Below are 18,093 nucleotides of genomic sequence, written 5' to 3'. Positions count from 1 at the left end.
CAACATGTGATCCTTGATTGAATCCTTTGCTATAAAGAATATCATCGGGACATGTGACAAACTTGAATGGGGTCTTCGGACTAGATGAAATGGATACATCGATGTTGATAGAGTAGGTTGAATGGTGGCCTTCAGAAGATATGTCTACATCCAAACTCCCTGAACTTGTGTAGATGACCTTATTTGGAAAAAAAAGGCCTTTTCAGGTGTGATTAAGTTAAGGGTCTTGCAATATATAATCCAAGATTATCTGGGTGGACCCTAAAACCAATGACAAGTGTCCTTATAAGAGACAGAAGAGAAGACAAAGACAGAAGGAAACAAGGAGAGGTCCACGTGAAGATAGAGGCAGAGTTTGCAGCTGTAAGGAATGCTGACAGCCATTAGAAGCTGGAAGAGGCAAAGGAAGATGCTCCCTCCCCTAGAGCCTTTGGAAAGAGTGCAGCCTTGCCAACACCTTGATTTCAGACTTCTGGTCTTCAGAACCGTGAGAAAATACATTTCTGTTGTCTTAAGTCATCCAGCTTATTGTAATGTATTACAGCAGTTCTAAGAAACTTATAAATTACTTTCTTCATTTAGATGGTTATGTAGGAGAATGTCCCTACGTGTAGGAAATGCATGCTAACATATCCAGGAGCAATGGGGTATCAGGTCAGCAACTACCTAAATTATAGCAATTACTCTCAAATAGTTCAGGAAGAGGGGTGTGTCATTTGTACTATTCTTGCAACCCCTGCGTAGATCTGAAATTATTTCAAAAGAAAAAAAATCCCCATCTTAGGGCTCTATTGACTTGGAGGAAGTGAGGGTGGATTCTGTGGGGCTTTATTGTGGGTTCCTCAGAGATCCCCTGCAGGAGACCCCCTTGACATGAACAGTGGTCCCTCTAGCTCACTCCTTTAAGTGTCCTCCTCAGCTCCAGGGCTTCAATAAATCCAGCCTTCTTGACCCAGTCCACCCACCATCCCTGAGTAGGTGACACCAAGCCAGTCCCCCTTCACCCTTCCCAGGTCTCTGGGAAGCCTGCTGTGTGTGGATATATTTGATCCCACAATGCACTCAGATCCACTCTCAAGCTAGAGCAGTTCCAGCCCTGCCTCTTGCCTTTAGACTTCCAGGTGTGTGTCAGATACCAATCCCCAAACTCCAGGATACTTGTAAAGGTCTCCAAAAAATCCTCTTGAAGTCCCTCTCATGCTGATTAAGATGAAGGCAATGCAAATGCCTCCCCTGACCCTTGGTGGATGAACCTGACCCTTAGTGGATGAACTGACCTCTGGTGGATGAACACATAGGACACTGACAACACTCCTCTCTCCAAGTACAACTACTTAGGCTTTCTATGGGAGATGAGGTGATGCTGGTGGAACTGGTTTGGGTCCACCCTTCAACTATGGGGGTTCTTAAAATCTATTCTTTTATTCTTGCCTTAGGAGATGTGCTAAGGACCTAAGGAGGAGCTACATTTCCCAGGTCCCGTACCTGCACAGAAATGCTCTTGCCAAAGTTGCCTTGTGAAATTTTACAGGTTTTATCTCATCTCTGCAGGATTTTGTGCTGATTCTACACCATACACTCTCTTGTCTTCAGCCAAAATCCTTCCCTGGGTTTCCTCTAGCTGCTCTGACTGCCTGTCTCAGTTCTGTCTTGTTGGTTTCCTCAGGATTCTTTCCATTGTAAGCCCTTGTGTCTCTTTTCACCCGACATACTCTCCCTGGACAATCCCATCCATTCCCATTATTTCAATTATTATTGGATAAATTGTGGGTTGTCTCAATACCTATGAAGACACCTCAGGTTACCAAAGCTTGGAAAAGAGAAGGATTTATCTTTAGCACCCAACTCAACCCAAACAACTAAAGAGTTTAGACCATGAGGGTCCTAGCTGAGAAAAAATATTCTAGGAAGAGCTAGAAAAACTGGGCAGGACCCAGGCTTTGAGGCATGATGAACCTCAAGCTGGGGCTTGCTCAACAGAGGATGTGGCACATTTTCCTGGGGTCACTCTGAAAGTCTAAGGGCATGCAGGAATGAAGCTTTTCAATCCTGTGCACTTTCTTCCGAGTTCTCAATTAAAGTAGTTTAAAATCTGCCTTTGGAATGGAAATCATTTCAAAATCTCAGCAAAGCAGTTGGGGATGGAGGGTGTGGAGTGGATGAACAAAAGCACCGAGGCCTGCTTTTGACCTCTTCTGCTCAGCTAACAAGCTCCAGCGCGCAGCTCATCTGCCAGCTCTCTGGCTCTTGCTGTTTCTACAGTGGCTAAGTCCCTGCGTTTCTGGGACAGAGCTAATTGCAGTCTGTCCCATTTATCACCAAGTCTGCACTCTTACTTGTCAGATTCCGTGTCCCATATTTTGCTTCAGGAAATACGGTCACCATAGCTCTGGTTCTTTGTGGTCTAAAACTTCCCGGAAGATAAATCTCACTGCAGGCTCCATTCTCCCTACGTAAACCCAAACTTAACCCTGACCAAAAGCACTCGGGCTTCTAATCCCTTCACTTTCATGACTGAGTCATGCATATTAGAACAGTTTATTTATTTGTTTGTTTGTTTGTTTTATTTATTCATTCATTCAGTTATTCATTTGATTTAATTAGGTTCATATTCTGGTATATTTTTTATGAGCAGTGGTTGAACGGTGGATCTCGTAAGGTGCAATCAGAAAACAAACTTATTCTTTCCTTCAGACCTGTTCTATGGGTGAGTTCTTCTCTGAACCTGGCTGTGATTGAGGGCAGATGGCAATACTCTAGGATAATAAAAGATCCTCCAGCTGCTTCCAGTCTCAGGAAAGGTCTCACTTCAGTAATTAAATGTCCATTCATTTGTAATGACCTCATCAAGCTTGAACCTGTTGTCATAGGAGACCTGGGATAGGAAAGAGACATGTGTTCAACTTTTCCTCCTGTTCCGCATCTCCCTAGTCATCAGGCTCCCTCTAGCCTCTCCTATAAAAGGAAAGGGAGGATGCAGGGAAGAAAAGTTCAGGGTAGGAAAGATCTTCCTTGGCTGGTACTCAGCTATTACAGCATCAGTCTCCTCTGGACACAGTGCATGTTGAAAGCTCATGTTCTCTGGACTGGGAGGATGACCACACCTGACTCTTCCACTGGGCGCTTTCACGGGTTCTTTGGAGGTCCTTGCTGGGATATTGAGAGTTCTTCCTGTGCGCTGGGCAGTACTTGCTTATGTCATTTCCCTCAGACTCTGAGAATACAGTGGGAGTACAGGCGGATACACTAATCACATAGGGCTGTCCTTTTGGGCAGGACTGGAAATGACTCTAGGGGAGAAGGGATGAGCCCTGGGACAAGACCCGCAGGTTGGCAAGCAGAGTGTGGGCTGGATTTCAGGCCCCCCACAGGGAGAGTTCCCTTACGTACGACACAATTTGCACTAGCTCTGCAGTGGCCTTGCCCGTAACCAGCGCCTCTCAGGTTGGGTCAAACCTCAGCCCTGGGCTTCCCTGGTGGCGCAGTGGTTGAGAGTCCGCCTGCCGATGCAGGGGACGTGGGTTCGTGCCCCGGTCCAGGAAGATCCCACATGCCGCGGAGCGGCTGTGCCCGTGAGCCATGGCCACTGAGCCTGCGCGTCCGGAGCCTGTGCTCCGCAACGGGAGAGGCCACAACAGTGAGAGGCCCGCGTACCGAAAAAAAAAAACAGCCCTTAGTGCCCCTCAAATTCCTGGGGACAAGTTCTCCACGAGGTGCCCTTGAAGCTCTTCTCACAAGGATTAACCCCTTCTTCTTGGAAGCTCATTGAGACACTGTTCTTTTCCTCTCCCTAACGCCTGTCCTTTCCAACCTCTTCACCTTCAGCCCTTTTTATTCCCTTGGGATGGTTAAGGGTCTACGTGTTGCAAACTAGATTTTATGTTTAGGGTTTTGGGGGGGTTGTTTGTGTTACCACATCCTACATAAGGTGCACAGGTAGTCTGGAACCTCCCTTCAGAATATGGAGGCTTTTGCCATTTACTATGTTCTCAGTCTTTGAACCTCAGCTGAAATTAGAGCAGGAAAAGTCATATTTTAACATCCGGTTGCATATTATTTATTCCATTTTGACCAGGTCCCCTTAGCTCAAAGATCCTTTTTGAAAAATAAAAGTTTGTGTTTTTAGAGGGCTTTTGCCCTTTTCAGCTCTCTGAAACTTCGAAATATATTTCACCTAGAGCAGAATGCAAAGGTTTCCTCACACAAGCTAATTAGCGTTATGTGGGGAGATGATTAAGAATAGTGCTGTGAAGAGAAAACAGACTTTAACGAAATGCACCAAGATTGTTTGGAATCGTGAGAACCTAGGAGGTTTTTTCCTCTTTCCTCTTTTTTTTTTATTTTTTGATATGTTTCAGCTTTCCTTTAGCGAGCCTAGACTGGTTTACAATCCTTTATCTGCAATTTCCAAATATCCAAAAAGTTTTGTGGAGTAAAAGAAAAACTCCGAAAACCAAGGATTTTTTTAAAATAATTAATTCTATACGCAAGTAAATCCCCTACATACGAATCTTCAAGTTGCAAACTTTCAAAGATGAGAACATGCATTCAAATGTCCAGTCACGTAAGTTAGTTCACGTGTCTGGTGTACATTGCTACATACATGCATCCTCTACAAGTGGTTGTGCTTTTGTGTACTTTACTGTACAGTACTGTTTATGTGCAACACGAGGAGCTTACTAATGAGGACCTGATGGTATTGAAGGTCCAGAAAAAGGACAAAGAGAGACAAGAGGAAGAAGTAACTGAAGAACCAAAGAGATTCACGATGCAGGAAATGGCAAGGGGATTTTCTTTATCTGAGGAGGCACTGTTAGTTTTTGAGGCACAGGACCCGAATGTAGAACGGTACATGAAGGTTGCAGCAGCCATTCAGAATGCAATCCAATGCCACCGTGTCATCTATGACGAGAAAAAAAAAAGAGCTACTACCCAGACATCACTGGATCATTTTTTCAAGAGGGTAGATAGAACTGAATCCACCAAGGAGCCAGAACCTGTGCCATCAACGTCGGGCGTGAGTGAAATGGCAGCTTGCCCTCCGTCTCCTATTGCTGATGATCCTTCAGCTCTACCACCTCCCACCTCCTCTCCCTCCTCCAGTCAGTAACTCTTCTTGCCTGTTCACTCGATGCCAGCCCTTGTATGCCAGCTGTTGTATTGTACTACTGTACCTTTCAAGGTACTATACTATAAGATTAAAAATGTTTTCGTTGTTTTTTTTGTGTTTGTTTGTTTTTTATGTATTATTTGTGTGAAAAGTATTATAAACCTATTACAGTACAGTACTATATAGCCGATTGTGTTAGTTGAGTACATAGGCTAATTTTGCTGGACTTACGAACAAAGTGGACTTAGGAATGCGCTCTCGGAACAGAACTCGTTTGTATGTAAGGGACTTACTGTAATTTATTTAACTTGAACTAAAGTGAGGCTACTTAAAGCCTTTATCTCTGTGTGAACTTTCAAATATCTTAGTGCAGAAATTATAATGTGTTTGCTTACAGGATGCCTCCCCAGGCCCTACTGGGAGTGTTATGGAATACACTGTATAAGCCTCACACCATCTTCTAAATTCCAAAACTAATTCCATAACACATCAGGCCCTAAGGGCTTTGGATATGTGCTTATAAGCCTATACTTCTACAGAGGAGAAAATATAATAAACTTTGTTGTTATTTTTCTTGTTCCATTGGCTTTTCATTGTAACTAACTCATTCCCACCCCTAGTCTTTGTACAAACCGTTCCCCCACCAACCTGGCCCTTCCTGCACTTTCTTTCATCAAAGCAGAGCTCAGAACTTACCTCCTGCAGGTGAAGTTTCCTGGTTAGTCCAATATGTTTCTTCACCTGAATATCCACTTTAGATCTGGGACAGATGTTTTCCCTGATCATACTAGTATGAGCTTTAAAGAGATCCAACAGCTCATAATTTACTGACGGCTCATCCAATTATCATTGTCAGAGACTTCAGCCCCTTCCAAAGACCTTCCCCCTCCATTTCTCCTGTAAGTTCCTAGATCAGGTCCAGTAAGCTTATGTCGCCATACCTTTCCTGCTCCCATATCCACCTTTAAAACCACCCTAGATATGGTTTATGACCCTCTTTCCTACTGAACCCTTCAGCACAGCCTCTACCCCAAAACACCAACTAGAAGACTCTGAGGAAGAGGTGGGCTCAAAACTGCATGTTCTTGACACATGGTGCTTATGGGAATTAAATATGAGAACTACTGGTTTAAAGGTTTGCAGATCAGTGGCAGGTCACAAAATTTAAGAAATGAAATATGGTTATAATGAATGTCAATGACAGCTGCAGCCTTCAGCTGAAAAACTGACAGTTCCCATAGGTAGTTAGGTTAAAGTGTACCTCATGCATAATTTTCATAATAAAGATGAAAAACTTTCAGTAGTCTGTTCAATCTTGACCCCTGTCTAATAGTTCAGTATTTTGTGTGTGTGTATGTGTGTGTGTGTGTGTGTTAGTTTCAGGTGTACAGCAAAGTAATTCAATTATACATAATATACCTATTCTTTTTCAGACTCTTTTCTATTATAAGTTATTACAAAATATCGAGTATTGTTCCCTGTATTATAGTAGGTCCTTGTTGGTTATCTATTTTATATATAGTAGTGTGTATATGTTAATCCCAAACTCCTAATTTATCCCTCCCCACCTTTCCCCTTTGGTAACCATAAGTTTTCTATGTCTGTGTGTCTATTTCTGCTTTGTAAATTAGTTCATCTGAATTTTTTTTTTAGATTCCACATATAGGCAATATCATATGATATTTATCTTTGTCTGACTTACTTCACTTAGTATGATAATCTCAAGGTCCATGCGTGTTGCTGCAAATCACATTATTTCATTCTTTTTATAGCTGAGTAACGTTTCATTATATGTATATATATTTCATTTTATATATACACACACACACACACACACACACACACGTACCACATCTTTATCCATTCATCTCTCGATGGACATTTAAGGTGATTCCATGTCTTGGCTATTGTAAATAGTGCTGCAATGAACATTGGCATGTGTGTATCTTTTCAAATTAGAGTTTTTTCTGGATATATGCCCAGGAGTGGGATTGCAGGATCACATGGTAACTCTATTTTTAGTTTTTATGGAACCTCCATACTGTTCTCCATAGTGGCTGTACCAATTTACATTTCCACCAATAGGGTAGGATGGTTCCCTTTCCTCCACACCCTCTCCAGCATTTATTATTTGTAGACTTTTTAATGATGGCCATTCTGAACAGTGTGAAGTGGTGCCTCATTGTAGTTTTGATTTGCATTTCTCTAATAATTAGCAATGTTGAGCATTTTTTCATGTGCCTGTTGGCCATCTCTATGTCAATTCAGTATTTCTCTTCACCATTTAAAACGTTTTTTGAAACCATACAGCTATCTGATGAATTTTTCAAAAACTCTTCTGCCATGGCTCCTTCCGTACCCCTCTCCTTTCTTCCTCTTTCCCTTTCTCTCTTTTCTCACCTTCCTCTCAGGAACAACAACAATAAAAAAAAAAATCTGTCCCTTTTCTCCTGCAAAACAACTTAGAATCCTTATTATTTTGATCGTTACCTAGGTCGTAATCAAGAATACAAAACAGGGGCTTCCCTGGTGGCGCAGTGGTTGAGAGTCTGCCTGCCGACGCAGGGGACGGGGGTTCGTTCCCCGGATCCGGTCCGGGGGATCCCACATGCCGCGGAGCGGCTGGGCCTGCGAGCCATGGCCGCTGAGCCTGCGCATCCGGAGCCTGTGCTCCGCAACGTGAGAGGCCACAGCACTGAGAAGCCCGCGTACCACGAAAAGAATATCTCTTACCTTGAGGTTATATATTCACACATATTTTATTATTTTATTTTCCACATATATTCTCTAATATAATTTGAATTTATTTATTAGAATGGCATTTTTCTTTTCTTCAAATAGCTAGCTATTTGTTCCAACGTGATTTTTGGAACAGCTCATGCTTTTCTCACCAATTTGAAATACTAATACTACTAATAATAGCATTTACTAAGTGTCAGTTTGTCCTAAGTCTATTACATGGATTACTTCAGCTTAGTAATATTATTATCCACATATTACAGCTAAGAAATGGCATACTTGGGATTTCACACCCAGGTCATCTAACTCGAGAACTCATAGTTTTGACAATTGTGCTATTCTTATAAACAATTTGGATCTATTTTTGACTTAAACAACAGGAAAATTATTGACATAAGTGGAAGTCCAGATGCAGGGCAGGCAACTGACTTGGCTCAAGCTCAGGGTCCCCGTGACTCTCTTGGCTCTGCTCTCCTCCATGTGTGGCTTCATCCTCAGGCTGACAGTGAGATAGATGTAGCAATTTCAGCCCCCATATCCGTACACGGAAATGTCCAGCAGAAGAGAAACAGGATTTCTACTTTAAGAAACTCTCCCACAAGGGCAAAGCACTTTCCCAGATACTCCAACAAGATTCTGCTCAAGTCTCATTGGTCCAAACTGGGCCCCATGCCCATTCCAGTAACAATCATGGGCAAGGAGGATGGTATTAAATAAATCATACAAGCCACCCCTAGAGTTAGAGCTGGTATCAGCTTTCCTTTGGCACATGGGCTACATAAAAGTGAGGGAGACTCTCAACATGGATTAGGTGCAGCTCTCTGACACAGAAAACCTAAAATAACAGTGGATATAATAAGTTAAAAGGCAAATCAAGTCTGGAGGTAAGCAGTATAGAGCTAGGATGGCAGCTCCACGGTCACCCAGGTTCCTTCCTTTTCTCTAAATGCTCTGCCATTCTCAACATACGGCTTCTACTTCAAGGTCCATGATAGTTCTGGGGTCAACCTTCAGGAAACAAGAAGGAGGAAGGATTGAGAAAGGAGAGACTGATTTCTTCCTTTAAGGACATATCCCAGAAATCACATGACACACTTTTGTGTGCAACTTATTGGATGGCACTTAGTCATTTGGCACCATCTGGCTGAAAGAAGCTGAGAAGTGTGGACTTTATTCCATATAACAGAGCCCAGCTACAAATCCGGGATTCTACTGCTAAGGAAGAGGGGCAGAAGATATTTGGAGAGAATACTGCAGTCTCTGCAACAGGTGGAAACATGAATTCAGTTGGGGTTCTGATACAGAGGAAGAAAAGGGAACTGATTTCTTGTTAAGCAACAACAATGTATCTTGATGCCCTGCTTGGGTCTTTGGTCCAACCTTAGACTAGTCAGTAACCCAGTGGTATCAGAAACTCTGATTGGCCATCCTGTGTTACACACCCATTCCTGGAACTTGACTGTAGAGTTATCTCAAGCCAAAACTCATGATTGAGGATTGAGGATGGAGTGTTTCCCTACAGAGATTTGTTTGTATTTTTTGAATTTTTAAGAGTTCTTTATATACTAAAGATTGATGATATTAAGCTTTTGTCTGACTAATATGTTGAAAATGATTTTCTAGTTTATCATTTACCCTTTATCTTTATAGTGAAATTATTATAGTTACCGTTTTGGCATATAGAAATTTTACATTTTGTATAATAAAATATTCTTTGCCTTTACCTGTTTTTTTTACTTTTATGTTAGAATGATTTTTCATAAACGAGAATCTGGTAAGTGTTTGCCTATATTATCTTTCTATGATTGAATGTTTTCATCAGTCAGGAGATTCATTCTGCTGTGCATGTAACAAAAACTCCACTTAAAAAAATGGCTTAACACTAAATAGGATTTCCTTTTCTCAGGTAATAAGTTCAGGGCTGGTTTGATGGACTTACTATATCTTCAAGAATCTAAGCTCATTCCACATTTTTGTTCTATAATCCTTAATTATATAATTAATATACAGCTTTTCCTCAAGTTCATAAATGACGACTGCAATTTTAGGCATCACATCTGTAGTCTACTTAGAAAAAAAGAGAAAGGGCAAAATGTAAAAGCTGCATGTCACCTGAATCCATCTAGTTTATCAGGTAATCAGTATCTTTCCGGGAGACCCCAACTACTAGATTTCTCATTGGCCAGATTTAGATCACATGACTACCCAAAAGAGCAAGGGAATCTTGAAGAAGTAAATATTTTTATCTGAATACATTGCTATCCTGAACAAAATTAGATTCTTTTATTAAAGAAAGGGAAATGGATATTGGGTAGACAACACCACCTGCCATAATTTTCCATGTATCATTTTCTGATATATGACATAAAACAAAGAGCTAACAATTTTTTCCAATTAGTTAAACAACTTTCCCAGCATCTTTACTGAATAAATCATTCTTCCTTCATTGGAAGAATGGAATTGGAAACTTCATTATATTTTAAAAACTCACAGAGGTTCCAATTCCAATAATGGCAGGGTAATACCTAATAGACCAACCTTCTCCAGATAACAAACTTAGACAAAATACAGAAAACAACCATTGAAAGCACTGAAGAGAAGAATCAAAAGAAGAAACTGGAGAGTTGTTGGCACTTGAAAGAGGGAAATGACACTAGATGAGTTTCCCAATTTTGTAGCTTGTGCTCAAGGGCAGACCCCAATCAGTGTCATTTTTAGGATTGAAATCTGCCATCTTACTACCTTGTAAAAGCAGAAGGAAGAGTTTGGGGTTTCTGTAGCAGCTGGAAAGTGAAGGGAGACACCCCAGAAAGGAAAGAGCACCAAATTCTGTCTGTAAACCCTTCTCAAATCTCTATTTGTCCCCTGAAATACTCACAGGGCAGTGTAGATACCAAGAGGCCCAGTTAAGATTCAAATAATTAACAGAGATTTCATCTGGTACTTACTGCAAGAGACACAGAGTTTCAGCCAAGTTAACTGTCTACCAAAAACTAAAAAATAAAAATGAATACTCTTTGGAGGAATATGACAGAATCCAGAGACTCTTACAATATCAAGGATACAATGAAAAATTACTGCACATACAAGAATAGGAATATGTGATCCATACTCAGGAGGGAAAGGCAATCAATGGATATCAGTCCTAAATGACCCAGATTTTAGAATTAGCAGACACGGATTTTAAAGTAGCTGTTATAATAATGCTGAGAAAAGAGTCTAAGGTCTCAGGACACCACTACTCTCTCATCTTGGAAAGGGTATAATGAATAGGTTATGCTATCAGGCATATGTCCACATATCCTCCAAAAACCTGAGTGAGAATTAACCAGGCTGATGAAAGTAAGAAAAGTGATATGGAGTAGAAAACAAAGACAGGAGTTTTCATTCCCCTTGCATAGCGAGTAAATCAGTGATAGGTTTCTGTGTAGACAGCCCTTGCCAAACCCTTCCAGCGCTCTTGGGTCAGAGGTGGAAAAGTTAGCAGCTGTGGAATTACATGGGTCTTTCATAATCCACATATTTACTATCTTTACTAAAAATCTAACTAATCCCTCTTCATTGAAGGCTTTCCTGCAGCCCACTCCACACTGCATCCCAGTCTCATCAAGGGGAGTTTCTTTGATACCTTAATGTTTTTTCTCTTTCAGAAATTCAACACAGCATAATAATCTCTTTGGGGAGTAGAGAAAAACTAAGATTCAAAGGGTAAAAGGACTTCACAGGGGTTACAAAGCCTGCTACTGATAAAACACAGATCAGCTCCGTCAGAGTTGAAATAGGTCCCCGTGTTAACCCATCTCTATATCATTTAGGGAAAACAGCTAATCCACTTATTGCTGCCTATTCTGCAAGCAAGTTTGCTCTGGATGGGTTCTTCTCCTCTATCAGGGTGGAATATGCAGTGACCAATGTCAATGTGTCGATCACCCTCTGTATCCTTGGCCTCATAGACACAGGTAAGGTCAAGAGACTGGAATAAATGGCCTGTAGATGGATTGTCTTTCTTACCATTGTGGGTAAAGAGGGTGCTGAACTCCCTGATATCGTCATGTGTCATGCACTGAAAACCAGTGACAGCGCTATTCTCCCTTTAATGAAGGGGCTCCACTGTCATTAGTGGAGCCTCTGACTGCTCTTTGACCCTTCTTTCCATTCTGACCACCAAGTGAGCCGAGTGACACCACACTCGTCATATGACCCTGTTCTAAACACCTTATGTCCTCATGAAAACTCAACGGCCATTACTTTCCTATGTGAGACTTATCAAATGTGAGTTTGTTCTCCTTAATAATACACCAGTAATAAGACATAGATATCATGAACCCTTTGATATGATGCACTGAGAAGGACACAGTATCATTTTGGGGGTATTCTTACCAAAAATTCATAACTTCATTCTAATTATAAGAACAGTGGACAAACCCAAATTGAGGGGCATTACACAAATCAGTTGAACAGTACTCTTCAACAGTATCAAGGCCATGAGAGACAAGGAAAGACTGAGGAACTGTCAGAGATAAGAGGGAAAATAAGAAGAAATTACTACTAAGTGAAATCCTGGATAAGATCCTGGAATATATAAAGGATATTAGTGAAAAACTAAAGCCTGCAGTTTAATTAGTAAGGTTGTTCCAATTCTATCATATCTATTGTTGATAATTGTACAATGGTTATGTTGTTGTGATTGAAGGATATAAGGAAAAACTTTGCACAATTTTTACAACTTTTCTTTAAGTCCAAATGCAAGTTTATCTAAAACATGTGGCAAGTATGATAAGAAAACTTTATTTAAGGGACTTCCCTGTGGTCCAGTGGTTAAGACTCCGCACTTCCACTGCAGGGGGCATGGTTTCTCTCCCTGGCTGGGGAACTAAGATCCCGCGTGCCGCGTAGCCAAATAAATAAATAAAATTTTTTTAAATTTTTAAAAGAAAACTTTATTTAAGAGTAATTGAGTAAATTGAGTAGTAGTTACAGAACGAGAGAGAGAGAGAGAGAGACAAAGAAACACAATGAAACAAGGATGGAGAGAGAGACAGAAGCTGGGCAAGAAGGACACGAATACCTGGAGGAAGAGAGCAGGTAACAAGAGTTTCCTTCTAAGTGAAAGTGATTGGTGTTGACAAGGGAGCAAAGGTCTGGATTCTCTCCCGTCATTTCCTTTTACAAATCAGTAGTCGTTATCATACCTCACGCTGGTTTTGCCCACTGACACTTCCCATCACATGACCTCTATCCTCATTCTGCTTCCCCATATTACTCCCTCACTCCAGCCAAAACACCCAAGAGAGGAGTGTGATTCAAATCTCCCAACAAGTAACCTCCAGCTGCCTCCACAAATCTTCATCCAGTTAGACGAGGCCCATACGAACACTAAGCCTCTCTTTGCCCAATAGGCCCTAAACATACCCAGTCTTCTCCACGTATTCCTGCCAGGGCCCGTGGACCTTGCCGAGCAAGCACTGGCCAACAGCCCCTAAAAGCTAAGCTGTTGGTGTCTGCAGGCCTTCTATCGTGTAGACTCTGCTAGTCTTAGATAACCCCACTCTTCTCTTGTCGTTCTACAGAAACAGCCATGACAGGAACTGCTGGGATATACAAGGCAGAAGCATCTCCAAAGGAAGAATGTGCCCTGGAGATTATCAAAGGGGGAGCTCTGCGCCAAAAGGAAGTATATTATGATAGTTCGGTCTTGACTCCTTTCCTGCTGGGAAATCCGGGGAGGAAGATCATGGAATTTCTCTCCTTACGAAATTATAATATGGAAATATTTATAAACAACCAGGTACTTCCTTAGGGCTAGGCATGATAAGGGGGCTTGGAACAATTCTGCCTGATATCTACATGAGTTCCATCCTGAAGGTATCTCCCCAGAGAGATATGAGTGTTCCCAGAGGGTTGCAAGTCACATATCACATCTCAAAATTTAAAGAAGCTCCTCTAACACTTATGCAGTAGAAAGTGTACGAATGTCATGAACCAGCAATTGTGAACCTGATAGTAACAACAGATATAATTACAAGATAGTTATATCAAATTTATCTCATATGTAATAATGTTATAATGCTTAGTCAATATCAATTATAATAAAGGTCACATAAACTTTATAAGTTCATACCTCATGGCTGTAACTTCAGTTCATTCAGTACGGCTCCATTAAAACCATAACCTATACATGTGAAACTTTTCAGTGTACATTTCTTATTTTGTGATATGAACCTTTTATCTCTTTTTGAGTCGAAGAAATCATTCTACTCTTCATTTAGCGAACATCGTGTCTTTACCATTTTGTATATTTCAGACAGTCTTTACATTATTTCACACTGCTCCTCTGGGAAGGAAGACATCTGGGTATGAACAATCAGGGCAAATCCAAAGAAGTGGAGGTTCCTGGAAACTGGAGCCACAGCACCTACACTCGTTTATTGTACTCAGAGTGCATCAAGCAGCTGTACTCTACATGTGAACGCTCAGTAGTATATTAGAAGTTTGTAGAGGAGGGGTTGGAGTTCAAATCCTGTCACTCACACATTGAGTCATTCATTCATTCAACAAATATCTATCAAACACTTGCCAGGCATCACGTGACTACAACCAAAGAGGAAACAAAACATTAACAACTCGACAAAGCCCTATATTGGCCAGGTCCCCCAACAGGTAAGAGTGGCAAACTGGATAATTTTAGTAGAGGTTAATGAAAAGGAGATTTTTTACAAAAGTGTGGGCAAGATTACAGGGAAATCACAGAGGTAATGTAGTATCTCAGGGTTAGTTGCAGCTATTTCCAACCCTAGGCCCACCATCGGGAAAAGAGGTGAGAACTGTTATGAAAGCCCAGATAGAAAGAAGTGTTTGCAGAGTGCCACATGACAGGAGCTATGACATTCAGTTAAAGGATACCACCAGCCCATCAAGGACCACAGGGGAGGGATCTGGGGAAATAAATATACCAGCCTCATTCACTTCCCTCCTTCTGATTTCTGGTTGGTATTTTCTATTAGGTGAACAAAGGGGCAAAGTGTAGATTGATATAAACCATACAGGTCAGCATACCCATACACAGAGCGGGGTGGAAAAGGATGGAGAGTGTTTGGAGGGATAGATGGTGTATATCCAGCACAAACCCAACACTCCCAAATGTAGAGTTTCCACGGGAAGTAATGCTGGGACACAAGACATGGGTCTGGAAGTGTAGGGTAAACTTCCTTTTCTTGCTTCTTAATCAAGATGGCTGGTCAGCAGAACAGATTGGAGTCCATTGAGCTGCCAGCCGCATATACAAGGAGTTGGATCTGGGAGTGTGAATATGGCTGGACTTTTCTCAGTCCATAACATGGACCTTCCCAGGTTATGTCCAGGGCAAAGGGAGCAGGAGAGACCTGACTGAACCTGTGTGTGAGAAAATGCACCAAAAACGTGAAGTCTGGTTTCTGACTATATAGCATAATACACACACACACACACACACACACACACACATACACATGTAAAATGAGATCTAGTAGATGTCTTGGTTTCTGACCAGTCAGATTAACACTCCTCAGTCTCCTGTAGAAATGAGGCTCCCTCTTCACAGACTTTGTTGATGACATAGAGTGCAATAATTCCTTAACTGAAGGGTGGGGACAATATTAAACGCGACTTAGAATTTGCTTGGGTACAGGTTAAACGTCTTACTACATGAGGTTTTCCCCAGAATCCTAAGGGGATGATCTCAGAAATTAGGTCTGAGAACCAATACCATTGACACCCTCATCATTTGCTGTCTTCACTAACCTGGACATTACAATTCCCTTGTCTTCAGCAGCATGACCTTACTATTCCAAGCAATTTCTGTCCAGGAAGATAAATGTTGCAAACGCATTTAAAAATGCTCAGCTTTTCAACAGACAGCATCAAATGGCTATTCTCTTCAAGGCTCTTTGGAACCTGATGTCAAAACCCTGTCGTCACCAATCTGAAATGTTTGCATCACGACCCTTCCCCAATCCTAATCAAGCCACCACACTGAAAGTCCACCTTAAACTAGACTCCAACACTTCATAAATACACCAACTTTGCCCTCCCCATTCTGAAAGGCTGCTAAGTCTCCACCCAAGGTAGTACTTCCCCTTACCTGAGAGAGCAATAAACTCAGCTCTTTCTCTCACCCACAGGTGGTTGTAGTGATCTTTTCAGGGAGCCCTTCCCAAGATGCCCTCTCAAGGTCCCTAACCCAGCTCCTTACCTGGCTCCCCTACCCCTAGATATCTGCCCACTGTCTCCAGAGGCAAGGTCCAATTTCAGTGATACCAGCAGCCTAAAGGCTTTTGTCATTGGATGAGTTCCATGTAAGAGAATCTGGCCTGCCTAGCTCACTTCATAATGAGCTCAAAAATATATGTGCAAGGATGTCTGTTTTCACCCTCAGTGACACAAAAATTCAGCATTCCTTTGTGGATTCTAAAACCAATTCCACTCTCACTGAACGTATTAGTGAGCAATGTCACCTTTTCCTAATATTTCAGAGAGGTGAAGGAAGACTGGGTTTACATTCCATGGCTGGGCATCATTTAACTCAAAAGGGCCCCCTGGGCCAGGTCCCTTTCAAAGTGCTTCCTCCCGGCTCCAGGCTCCACATCTTCCCTGACTCAGACCCCAGTGTGCTCAGCCCCCACCCTCCTTCTGCTCCCTCATTTATCATGCAAAGTAGATTATGACTCCACCTGGAGGTCACCCAGCAATATTTTTTTAACAAAAATATTCTCTTACCATAAGGAATTACTGTCCTAACCGTTAGGAAAATCTTAAAGCCACCAAACATTACATTTGTGGTTAGGGCTAACCCTAACCAAAACATTGAAAACAACTTTACTGTCTACCCACAGGCTATCAATACTATGAAATGACTATATCATGATAACAAGGGATGAGGTAGATTTAAACGTACTCACATGGAAGGACCTTCAGGACATACTGTTAAGTGTATAAGGCAAGTTGTTTACAAATCTGTATAACATAATCCCATTTATGTTAAAATTATATACATAATATTTATATAGATATATACACACACATAATGGGAGGTGTGTGCACACATACGTGTGAGTGTCAGTGTGAGTGTATGGAATGGGGAGGCTAACTTGCATGAAGCACTCTTCTCAGGCCTGACAGAATTAGGAATGGCTTCCCTCTGAAGAGCAGACCTGTGTTTCTTGCAATGGCAGTGTTGTGGGTTGAAGTGTGTCCCCCCTAAAGATATGGTGAAGGCTTCATCTCCAGTACCTCAGAGAAACATTTACTTCACTCATGAGTCTGCAGTCTGGGCAGGGCTCAGAGAGGGACAGCTCACTTCTGCTCCACTCAGCACAGCTGGGCTGGCTCAAAGGCCAGGCATTAAATCATCTGCAGGCCCCGTCGCACATGCAGCCTGTGCCTGAACTGGAAAGACTTGGCTAGCTGGAGCCTGGAACAGCTGAGGGCTCCTTGGGCCTCTCTAGCTTTCTGTGGCCTCTCCGCGTGGTCTCTCAGAACAGCAGCTTCAGGGCTGCCGGACTTCTTACATGGTGGCTCCGGGCTCCAAAGGCATGTGTCCTGAGACACAGAGACAGGCAGAAGCTGTATTGCCCATTACGACCAACCATATGCTATTAGTGAAGCAGTTTTTTGAAGACCCACCCCATTTCAAGGACAGGACATACAGACCCCAGCTCTTGATAGAGGAGTGTCATGTCACATCGTAAGAAGAGCGTGTGGTGTGTTCATAAGGAAGAGCGTAAGATGTGTGGATGCAAGTGAGAAACTGCTGCCCCGGACCCAGAATCGGGGGCTTCTGTGGGTGGCACAACTGGGGCAAGAAGCTGGGCTTGCAAGAGCTGAGACCCTGTAGATTGTCGACAGGATGGGGGCAGGAGGCTGATGACGTGGAAAGGAGACGAATGCCGAGACAGGGGCTTGACCGGATGACAACTTTACAGCCAAAGTCAGATTAAAATTAGTTTTACCTTCAGGCTGAACTTTTAGGGCTCACCTTAGGCCCAAAGACATAATAAGACTTCAGCCTGGGACTTCCCTGGTGATCCAGTGGTTCAGAATCCGCTTTCCGATGCAGAGGATGTGGGTTGGATCCCTCATTGGGGAACTAAGATCCCACATGCCTCGGGGCCACTAAGCCCATGCCTAGAGCCGTGCACAACAAAAGACCCTGCATGCCACAACTGAGACCTGACACAGCCAAATAAATAAATAAATAAAATTCAAGG

General features: G+C 42.2%; 1 protein-coding gene across 1 annotated transcript in view; it reads left to right on the top strand.

The window, feature by feature from the left end:
- Nucleotides 1–14,023, top strand: part of HSD11B1 (hydroxysteroid 11-beta dehydrogenase 1) — a 30,119-nt gene extending 16,096 nt beyond the window's left edge. Inside the window, exons 5-6 of the mRNA XM_065883277.1 lie at nucleotides 11,665–11,808; nucleotides 13,420–14,023. Of these exons, the coding sequence (XP_065739349.1) occupies nucleotides 11,665–11,808; nucleotides 13,420–13,649 (374 nt within the window). The 3' untranslated portion in view covers nucleotides 13,650–14,023. The remainder of the gene's footprint in view (nucleotides 1–11,664; nucleotides 11,809–13,419) is intronic.
- Nucleotides 14,024–18,093: the final 4,070 nt, after the last annotated feature.

Source organism: Phocoena phocoena, chromosome 1 (genome assembly GCF_963924675.1).
Source record: "Phocoena phocoena chromosome 1, mPhoPho1.1, whole genome shotgun sequence".
In the NCBI taxonomy this organism is placed as follows: domain Eukaryota; kingdom Metazoa; phylum Chordata; class Mammalia; order Artiodactyla; family Phocoenidae; genus Phocoena; species Phocoena phocoena.
Note: the sequence above shows the minus strand (reverse complement) of the source record. Positions and strands in the feature narration are given on the sequence as shown.